At 42.8% G+C, this 11,092-nt stretch overlaps 1 protein-coding gene and 1 non-coding gene across 2 annotated transcripts in view; both read left to right on the top strand.

The window, feature by feature from the left end:
- Positions 1 to 1,709: 1,709 nt before the first annotated feature.
- Positions 1,710 to 1,850, top strand: LOC111727275. The gene has a single exon (XR_002774860.1). It is a non-coding gene; the product is annotated as a U4 spliceosomal RNA (small nuclear RNA).
- Positions 1,851 to 3,346: 1,496 nt separating this feature from the next.
- The window catches only part of ARHGEF37 (Rho guanine nucleotide exchange factor 37), a 38,576-nt gene continuing 30,830 nt past the window's right edge, over positions 3,347 to 11,092 (top strand). Inside the window, 2 exon segments of the mRNA XM_003782049.3 lie at positions 3,347 to 3,529; positions 6,232 to 6,355. Of these exon segments, the coding sequence (XP_003782097.1) occupies positions 3,347 to 3,529; positions 6,232 to 6,355 (307 nt within the window).

The raw sequence follows: 11,092 nt of genomic DNA, 5'->3' as shown, positions 1-11,092 counted from the left end.
ATATTTTTAAAGAAATAAAATGTATTTCTTTTTGTTACACAGGCTTTAAACTAAGGGATAACAAAATGCTGTTATAGAGAGGTTTTGCAGCCTGCTTGGGGCTCTAGATTGCAATTAACCTAAGTGCAAATTAATGCTATTGTAAGTTTTTAGCAGTTCTCTGTAAAATATTACTTATGATTTTGTTTATCTAGCAATAGTTCTGAGTTGTGGAACCTGAATAGCCTTCCTGGAATTCTATAGGGATCTTTCTAGGGAAGCTGTACACAAGGTAGGAAATGTTGTGACTCAGGCTAGGGACTGAAGAACAGACAGCAGGAAGAGCTTAGGAGCTAGGTTAGAGTGGTGCATCAGATAGATTTGTCCCAGGATTTGTCTGAGCCCTTTGCCTCCTGAGCAACCCTGCCTTCCCCAGACACCTCTCTGATCCATAGTTTGGTGCTTATGACCCAAAATAGAAACTTCAGCAACTACTAATACATCCATAAGAACCATTTATTTAGCAAATGTGTGTTTTTAAATTAATTTTTAAAATTTAAATGTTTTTATTTTTTAGGCCAGGCATGTAGGCTCACATCTGTAATCCAAGCACTCTGGCAGGCCAAGGTGGGTGGGTTGCTTGGGCTCACAAGTTGAAGACCAGCCTGAGCAAGAGCAAGACCCTGTCTCTACTAAAAATAGAAAAACTGAGGCAAGAGGATCACTTGAGCTCGAGAGTTAGAGATAGTTGTGAGCTGTAATGAGGCCATGGCACTCTACCCAGGGTAACAGCTTGAGGACTCTGTTTCAGAAAAAAAAAATAGTTTTTAGTTTTTAATTTATTTTAGACAACAGGGTCTTGCTCTGTTGCCCAGCCTGGAGTGTAGGGGTGTAATCGGAGCTCACTGAAGTCTTAAACTCCTGGACTGAAGTGATCCTCTTGTCTTAGCCTCTCCAGTAGGTAGGAGAACAGGCATGTGCCACCATGCCTGGCTAATTTTTTTTTTCTTTTTGTGGAGAGGGGGTCTCCCTTTGTTGGCTAGTCTAGTTTTGAACTCCTAGGCTCTGGTAATCTACCTGCCTCAGCCTCCTGTGCAGCTGGAACTATAGGAGTATAGCACCAACTAATTTTTTCTGATTTTTTTTTTAAAGATGTTGCTCAGGCTGAGCTGGAACTCCTGACCTCAAGTGATCTTCCCACCTCATTCTCCCAAAGTGCTGAGATTATAGACAGGCGTGAGCCACCACACTGGGCTGAAAATATGTATTAATCATTGGTATTGTGAGGTACAGAGGAGGACAGAATATGAACAGGTATACATCTTGCCTCTAGGAACTTAGTATCTAGCCAAGAAAATAAGCATAGCCACAAATAACCTGAGTATAAGGTTGCATGGGATGTGTGCCACTTTAAATATTATGAGGTATTTTAACCATCCAGAAAATAACAAAGAACAATATAACAAATACCCATGTACTTGCCTCCTAGCTTTGTTTCATTTTAACATTTTTGGCATAGTTTTTGCTTCAGTTTTTGAAACAAATAAAACAGCTCAGATACTCAGCAATAAAAAGGAAAGAACCACAGTCATTGAAATACACAACTTACATGAGTCTCCAAGGAATAATGGTGAATGGATAAAGCTAGTTCTAAAAGGTTATACACTGTATGATTCTGTTTACCTGACATTCTTGAAATGATACAATCATAGAAGTAGAAAAAAGGTATGAGCTTTTCTCAGTGGCAGTATCGTAGTCAGTGAGGTTTATCTGAGGTGCGATTATTACTAATTGAAAACTTTTCCCAATATCCCGCCACGACAACTTGAAATATAATCAGCATTGGCAATTTTTGACATTCTCCATGGAGACTAAATAAAAAAGGGGAAGAAAAAGGAAAAAAAGATTCTTGGTTGTCAAGGTTAAGGATAGGTTGGGGGCTGGAGTGAAAAGGATGAAGAGCCAACATGAGGGATATGATGGAATTGTCTGTGCCTTGGCTGTATCAAGGTCAAGGTACTGTTTGTGATACTGTACTATAGTTTTGCAAGTGTTGCCCTATAGAAAACTGGGCTAAGGGTGCATGGAACTTCTCTGTGTATTTCTTATGACTGCATGTAAATCTATAATGATCTTAAAATAAAAAGTTCAATTAAAAGAAGTCTCAAATAACATTAGGATTCCCTTGATATTCTCTTCCATTCCTCTGCTTTCCTTTCTATAGGTTACTGCTATCCTGAATTTATCGCTTTTCATTTTCTTGAAAATTTTGATATCTGTGTTACATATATATGTATCACTAAACAATAGCCAGCATTGTTTTATATAGTTTAAACTTTAAAAATAGTATCATACCCTAGGTAGCCTTCTAAGATTTGCTTTTGTTCCCCTTCATAATAATATTTGTGGGAATATTCATGTTGGTACATGCATATATAGTTTTTTCATTTTCACTATTCAGAATTTAGTGATATAATTATGTGATTTTACTACAAGTTATTTATCCACTGTCCTGTTGGATAAATATGGATTATTGCTAATTTCCTGTTACTACGACCAGTGCTACTGTGGACATTCTTGTCCTTGTGTTTGTGTGAAGGAATTTCTTTTTCTTTCTTTCTTTCTTTTTTTTTTTTTTTTTTTGATACAGGGTTTCACTTTGTCATGCTCAGTAGAGTGCCATGGCATCATAGCTCACAGCAACCCCATGGAGAAGACACAGCAGGTGTCATGGCACCAGGCAGAAGTTCCAGTGCAAGTCTGGAGAAAAGCTCTCAGCTCCCTTTCTGCTGGAGGATAGTCTGTGATGGGGGAAACGAGGTTGGGGCAGGACCACTGAGCAGCAGGGAGCTACTAGTCTTATAGCAGGGCATACCATGATCACAAGCTTCATTTCAGGGAGTTTAGAAGCATGTCCAGGAAGAATGGGTGTGGTGCCATCAGGACAGAGAGGGGTCTGGATTAGGAAAGATGATCCTGGAGCCTGTGGAAATAGCTCAGATGTAGAGTAGTACAGCCCCTAAATGGGGTGGGGAGGTATGAAAGAAGGAACCACTGGGGGAGAGGGTGAAAGAGACTTAATGTGAGCTAGATAAAGAAATCTGGCTAAGAGCTGGAGAGGAAATAGAAGAAAAGCCAGGCGAGCACATTGAGTTCTGGGAAATGAATTATCTGAGTGTTGTCTACCTTTTAATATTGGTCAGATATTGCCCACAATGCTAATCACAGTTCATCTTCACTCGAGTTCCAGGTAAAGATGTTTTTAGGCCTCCTGGTGGATAGTTGTTTTTAAATTGAAGACAGCATGTTCCAGTAGTGCCCCTGGAAGTCAGTTGGGATGTTTTTGCTTTTCCCAGAGCCCTCTGCCATGGCCGATCATGGGGCAGCTGAGCCGTCCTCCAGGTCGGGGAGTCCGGACCAGGAAGGTCAGGTCTCTGAAGACCGATCATTGCTTCATCAGAAACTGGCTGTGAAGGAGCTCATGGACACTGAGGTCTCCTACTTGCACATGCTCCGGCTCTGTGCTGACATCAGGAGCCGCCTCCAGCAGGTATTTGGAGGGGTCACACATAGCTTGTCTTTATGGGAGCAGACGTGAGACCTCACATCTGTTCCTGGGGCAGGCTGGATGGAAAGGAAGCATGGTGGATGTGGAATCTGACAGGCCCGGATGTAAGTCCCAGGACGTCTATTTATTGGCCATGTGGCCTTTAGGGTTTTGATGGCTTAAAATGTTAGTGTCTCCTCTGCTAAATGGGGAGAGGAATAATCACGTCCGAGAATTAAGTACGCTAATGGGCAAGCCCTTCTCATGTTTAGAATAGACTGCTTAAACTGACCTACATTCTAATGGTCTCATTTGCCAGGTGGCAACATGGAGAAATTAATACTATGATGGAATTCCATTATGGTGTTCATTTTTTTTTTCTTTTTTTTTGGAGACAGAGCCTCAAGCTATCCCCCTGGGTAGAGTGCCATGGCATTACAGCTCACAGCAACCTCCAACTCCTGGGCTCAAGCGAGTCTCCTGCCTCCGCCTCCCAAGTAGCTGGGACTACAGGCACCCGCCACAACACCTGGCCATTTTTTGGTTGCAGCCGTCATTGTTGCTTGGCGGGCTGGGCTGGGGATTCAAACCCGCCATCTTAGGTTTGTGTGGCTGGTGCCTTAGCCGCTTGAGCCACAGGCGCCGAGCCTATGGTGGTCATTTTTAACGTCTTTAACAAAAATAATACAGGCTCTTTCTATAAAATTTCATCACTTAGCATGTGAGCTCCATAAGGGCAAATGTTCTACTTAGTTCACTATACAGCATGTCCCCACCTTGACACATAAATAATGGACTTCCAATTAGTATTTCTTGAATAAATAAAATACTAAAGTAGGTAATTTATTTATTTATTTATTTATTTTTTGAGACAGAGTTTCACTTATTAACCCTCAATAGAGTGCTGTGAAGTCATAGCTCACAGCAACCTCCAATTCCTTGGGCTTAGGCGATTCTCTTGCCTCAGCCTCCCAAGTAGCTGGGACTATAGGCGCCCGATACAACGCCCAGCTATTTTTTGGTTGCAGTTAGGCGGGGGCTGGGTTTGAACCCATCACCCTCGGTATATGGGGCCTGTGCCCTACTCGCAGAGCCATAGGCACTGCCCTAAAGTAGACAATTTAGAAGGCAAAGGACCTCTTCTTTTTCATCCTCCATAAATTAGGATTTATTTCTCTAGCCATTAAACAAACATATATTGTTACTTGTTTTAACAAAAGTAAGAGCATACTCAGATATCGTTCTGCAGTTAGCATTCTCCCTTGAATGTGTCCAGCATACTCGTCCGTGTGCTTGCATATATATGTGTATGTGTATATGTATATGCATATGTATATGTATCCTGAACTCTTTTTGTCTTAATATCTTCTTCTTTTTTTTTTACTGTTGTAGATTCATTGAGAATACAAAGAACCAGGTTGCATTGATTGCATTTGTTAGATAAATTCCCTCTTAAAATTGTGTCCTGCCCCCAAAAGGTGTGTCACGCACCATGCGCCCCCACCCCACCTTCTTTCCTCTCTACTCTTCCCCTCCTTCACCCTCCTCCCTGCTTTCCTCTCTCTGCTCTTTCATTTACCCACCCCTCCCTCCTTCCTTCTCGCTGCTCTCCCTCCCCCACCTCCCTCCCTCCTTCCCTTTCTCCACTCTCCTCTTCCCCCACCTCCCACCATGTACTAGGTCATTAACTGTCCTCATATGAGAATTGAGTACATAGGAATCTTGCTTCGCCATTCTTGTGATTTACTAAGAATAATGTGTTCCACTTCCATCCATGCATTTTTTTTTTTTTTTTTGAGACAGAGTCTCACTCTATGCCCTGGGTAGAGTGCTGTGACATCACAGCTCACAGTAACCTCAAACTCTTGGGCTCAAGCAATTCCCTTGCCTCAGCCTCCTGAGTAGGCTGGGACTACAGGCACCTGTCATAACACTTTGCTAGTTTTTCTGTTTTTAGTAGAGATGGGGTCTCACTTTTGCTCAGGCTGATATATTTTTTAACAATGGTATAGCCTGGTTAATAGGGGCTGGAGTTTATATATTCATTTATTTTTTTGAGATAGAATCTCACTCTTTTGCCCAGGCTAGAGTGCTATGGCATCTGCATAGCTCACAGGAACCTCAAACTCTTGGGTTCAAGTGATCCTTCAGCCTCAGCCTCCCAAGTAGTTAGGACTACAGATGCACCCCCACCATGCCCAGATAATTTTTTCTATTTTTCTATTTTTAATAGAGACAAGGTCTTGCTCATGCTCAGACAGGTCTTGAATTTCTGAGCTTAACCAATCCTCTGCTCTCAGCGTCCCAGTGTGCTGGGATTACAGGTGTGAGGCATTGCACCCAGCCTGGAACTGGAGTTTAGACTGTGTCTTGAGGTCGTAGTGGTAGGCACCAAGTATGTCAGAGCTGGAAAGAAGTCTTCCTTCCCACCTTCAGATGACAGATGAGAAAACTAAGAGAAGAAAAATGGTAGCTGGCAGCAACCTAGGTTAAAACCCTCGTTCAGCTTTCCTTCCATGCTGAGTACCCTATCTCTTCCTCTCTTCTTGTGGAGTAATGAAAATATCTAATTTATAAAATTCGGAAACACAGAAATGCCACTGAGACCTTGATAATGTGAGCGTTCCGTACTGCTCTCCAAAATCTACAAATAACAGCCACTCTGCCAAACTCACAGTGACTTCAAGCTTCTTTCTTCCTTCCAGCTGCCGCAGGGAGATCTAGATGTCCTGTTCTCAAACATTGATGATATCATCAAGGTGAACAGCAGATTTCTTCATGATTTGCAAGAGACAGCCTCCAAGGAAGAGGAACAAGTGTACCTAATTGGTAAGCAAAAGACTTAGAGAATTGTCAGTCTTAGACTCCTGTGGAATTGTCTTCAGCAAGTGGTCATCGTTGAATTGTCTCCAGAGTTCCAGGAGAATGCAGCATAGTTGAAGTCTATTTTGGGATCTCTGAAACACAGCAGCTCAGAGCCATCAGGGACTTCAAGTAATATTTAGTCCAATCTTATCTCTTGAAAATATCCGGAGGGTAATAGGGAGTTTAATTGTTCAAAGGTTCCAGTGCAGACATGAGCCTGTACTGTTTGAAGAACAGACAGGAAGTTGATGTGGCTCCAGGAGAATTAGTGAAGGGATAAGATAGAAGAGGCAAGCAGAGACCTGATACGCAGAGCCTTACAAGCCAGGGTAGGGAGCTAGGATTTCATTCTAAGGGTGGTGAAAAGCCAATGAACAGTTTTGACATGGTCTGATTTAGGTTTTTTAAGGATCGCTTTGGCTATTGGGGACAGCAGATTTTGATGGGGTGGTGAGAGAAGAAGCTGAAACACCAGTTGGGGGCTTTCCTGTGGCCCAGGTGAGAGATGACGATAGCTCCCTTTTGGAAAAGGTTCAGATGACCACAGCATGAAGAAGGGAGGATTGGGTGTGACCCTCAAACCTGTCTCCTTGTTCTACTCTGCTGCCAGAATTTCCACAGTCAGGGATTTCCTAGTGGAGTTGGGGAGGAGGGTGAAAAGGAACCAGATTCATTACTGTGGCAGAGAGGAGATGGAGATGAGGGGATACCATCTCCTGGGGTGCAGTGGCCACCCAAGTCTCCTTGGACTTTACAGTACAATTTTTTACCCTTTCCTAGACATGTCTGATGATGATGGGGATTAAATATTACAAATATGCAAACTAATTTTTAAAAACCACTTTCAAGTGTTAAATGCTAAGCACTGTTCTGCTGTACATATATGAACTTATTTCATCCTCACAATAACCCTGAGAAATAGATACTGTTGTCTCATTTTACAGTGGAGGAAACTGAGGCACAGAGAAAGGAGATAACCTGCTGGAGGTCACTCAGCTAGTGGCAGAGCCAGAATTTGAACATAGGCAGCTGGCCCACAGGGCTTGCAACTGCTGTGCTGAATTGCTTCCACATAGTAGAGGGTGAGATTATAGCCTATGTATTATGTGCCTTTTATCCTTTTGAAAAATAGTTCTTTTTTTGTTTGTTTTGAGACAGAGTCTCACTCTGCTGCACTGGGTAGAGTGCCATGGTATCATCATAGTTCACAGCAGCCTCAAACTCTTCGGCTTAAGTGATCCTTCTGCGTCAGACTCCTGAGTAGCTGGGACTACAGGTGCCCTCCACCACACCCTGCTAGGTTTTCTATTTTTATAGTAGAGATGGGGTCTGACTCTTATTCAGGTTGGTTTTGAACTCCTTAGCTCAAGCAATCCACCTACCTTGGCCTTCCAGAGTGCTAGGATTACAGGTGTGAGCCACTGTGGCTGGCTTGAAAAATAGTTCTTTATGAAAATGCCATGTGGACCGGGTGCAGTGGCTCACATCTATAATCCTAGCACTCAGAGAGGCCAGTATGGGTGGATTGCTTGAGCTCATGAGTTTGAGACCAGCTTGAGCAAGAGATCCCATGTCTATTTTCTAAAAATAGAAAAAAAACTAGCCAGGCAATGTGGTAGGCACCTATAATCCCAGTTATAGGGGAAATTGAGGCAAGTGGATCATTTGAGCCCAAGAGTTTGAGGTTGCTGTGAGCTATGACTCCAGGGCACTCTACCCAGGGTGACAGAGTGAGACTCTGTCTCAAAAAAAAAAAAAGGCAATGTGAATGAGTTACTATTCCCTATAAATGATAGATGATTATAAAATTAAAGAACAAGTTTTTTTAGTACCTATAGAATGTAGATGTTTTCACTTTTTGCCATTTTATCTTTATTTCTGTTAATAATTAATTATTTGAGTGGAAATTGATATAGCCTGAGGCTAAAGGCTTTCTAAGGGTCTGGGGACTCTGAGGTCAGGCTCTTCTGTTGCTATGTCTTCAAGGGTCCCTATGGTTCCGTGGAAGGTCCTCACTTGTGAGTCTCTGCCTTCCTCTGAGCCCACAGAATGGAGATGTAACATTGTCTCCTGAGCACACCCAGTGACATCTCCATTGGCTGCCCTCAGTGCTTCTCTGGTAGGTTTTCCCAAGAAAATGTAGGATATCCGGTTAAATTTGAATTTCAGAAAAGCAATGAATAACTTTGCAGTATGCTTATACTATCTTTTTTTTTTTTTTTTGAGAGAGAGAGAGAAAGAGTCTCACTCTGTCACCCTGAGTAGAGTGCCCTGGAGTGATAGTTCACAGCAACCTCAAACTCTGGGCTCAAGCAATCCTCTTACTTTAGTATCCCAAGTAGCTGGGCCTATAAGCACCCACCACATTGCTTGGCTAGTTTTTCTATTTTTAATAGAGATGGGGTCATCTTGCTTAAGGTGGAACTCCTGACCTCAAGCAATCCATCCATGTTAGCCTCCTGGAGTGCTAGGATTACAGATGTGACCCATCACACCTGGCTGTAGTATGCTTATAATACTTATATTATACTTATATTTTTAATATATTTATACTACAAATTATTCATTGATTATCTGCAATTCAAATTTAACATCCTTTACTCCCCTCAACCCCGAATTTGCCAGTTTTCTGAACTTTATAGTCTTCAGAAAATAACCCTCCTCATCCTTTGTCCCTTGTGGTTAGCCAAAAAGAGGCACAGATTACTCACATGGCTTTTCTTTTCCTTGGTGCAACTATGTGTGGGGTCAGGCTGCTCTGGCCCCTGTCAGCTCTCTCTTTATTCTCCTTCCAACCACCAGGCCTTGTTATGCAAGGAAAGCTCTTTACCCAGTTGGATAGCAATGACATTTAAAAGATTTTTAGACCTGAGACAAGACTGTTTCTCACTGACTTTTTTCCCACCCTAATGAGTCAGATCCCCTGTTTTTATAACCATTCAAAACACAACTTGGCATTCAGAGGACTTCCCACTTGAAGGTCCCATGGTCTAGGGCAGCACTGTTCAATAGAAATGTAACACAAACTGCAAATTTAATTTAAAACTTTCAAGTTGCTGGGGTAGTGCCTGTGGCTCAGTGGGTAGGGTGCTGGCCCCATATACCAAAGGTGGTGGGTTCAAACCTGGCCCCGATCAAACTGCAACAAAAATAGCCCGGTGTTGTGGCAGGCGCCTGTAGTCCCAGATATTTGGGAGGCTGAGGCAAGAGAATCACCTAAGCCCAAGAGCTGGAGGTTGCTGTGACCTGTGAAGCCACAGCACTCTACCGAGGGTTGTAAGTGAAACTCTGTCTCTAAAAAAAAAAAACTTTCAAGTTGCTACATTAAGAAAACTAAAGAAGTAGGTGAAATTAATTTTAATATCTTTAATTTAATTCAATAAATCCAAAATAATATTTCAACATATAATCAGTATTAGAAAATATTTATTACATATCTTATTAATCCACTTTTATTTTGTACGAAGTCTCTGAAATCCAGCATCTTTTTCACTGATAGCACATCTCAGTTGGGATTGCCGTATTTTAAGTGCCCAACAGCCACGTGTGACTGGTGACTACTGTATTTGAGTACTGCAGGTCTAGTCCTTAGAACATGGGCTTTGGAATCTGACTGAAAAAGCCCTGCCACTCATAAGCTCCTTCTTGTCTCTGAGCCCCAGTTATGGCCTCTTTAAAAAGAGCATGAAAATGGCACCCATTATCTGCACCAGCGGTGAGGCAGAGTGCTTAACACAAAGGAGCCCTTTTCATTCTCATTATATCATTACTTGTTGAGCATTATTATTATCCCTGTAGAACATTACCCAGGAAATTTATCAAAGAAAAACCTGAGGCTCAGAGAGGGTAAGTAACTTTCTTAAGGTCACACAGTATATTTGAACCCAGCTCTTTTGGTGTCTAGAGCTCTAGCTCTTTACTGTTGTGCCTTCCTTTGTGATGAATCCCAGCCAGGGATTGGATGCCGGGGGCAGTGCCTGTGGCTCAAGAAGTAGGACGCTGGCCCCATATAACAGAGGTGGCAAGTTCAAACTCAGTCCTGGCCAAAAAAAAAGGATAAATAAAAGGGGGCTAACTTCTTTGCTAATCTGTGACTATAGAAGGACAAGTCAGGAGAAATGAGCCTTTACTTTGGTGCTCCAAACATTCCTGCCTCTTTGGACAGCTCTGCTCTCTGGGAGTTTGCCTTCCTCCGCCCTTCAGTCACTGAGACACCCCTGCCCATGGCCACACTGGTGTGATACAGTATCTTTGGCATGTTTGTCATGCTCCCGTAGACATGCCCATGTTGAGGAGAATGTGGGAACCGCCTTAAGTTACACAGCCACACCCAAGCTATCTCCTAGCAGGGTCACGGGTGCAGTTGGCTGATCTCCATCATGCACCTTATCCCTAGCTGCTGGTTAGAGTTCTTAGAGTTCTTAGTTCCAGGTCTAGGGCTTCTCCTGAGGGGGTCCTTTCTGAGGATTGGCTAGACCAGCACCAGTCAATGGTCAGTTGTGGGTGGTAATCTTGCCCTGGAGATCTTTGCTGAGAGCTGGACCATGCTGGTGCCAACAGATGTGTTCCAAGGGAGACCTGGTCCAGGTCAGATGTCCAGTGCATGGCTTTGGAGACATTACAATGCAAGATGGCCTCCCAGAGTGCTAGGATTACAGGCATAAGTCACTGTGCCCTGTTCCCTCGACTAGAGTTAAAAAA

Source organism: Otolemur garnettii, unplaced genomic scaffold (assembly GCF_000181295.1).
Source record: "Otolemur garnettii isolate 467f Iridium unplaced genomic scaffold, OtoGar3 scaffold00003, whole genome shotgun sequence".
NCBI lineage: Eukaryota > Metazoa > Chordata > Mammalia > Primates > Galagidae > Otolemur > Otolemur garnettii.
This window is presented reverse-complemented; position numbering and strand designations above follow the sequence as displayed.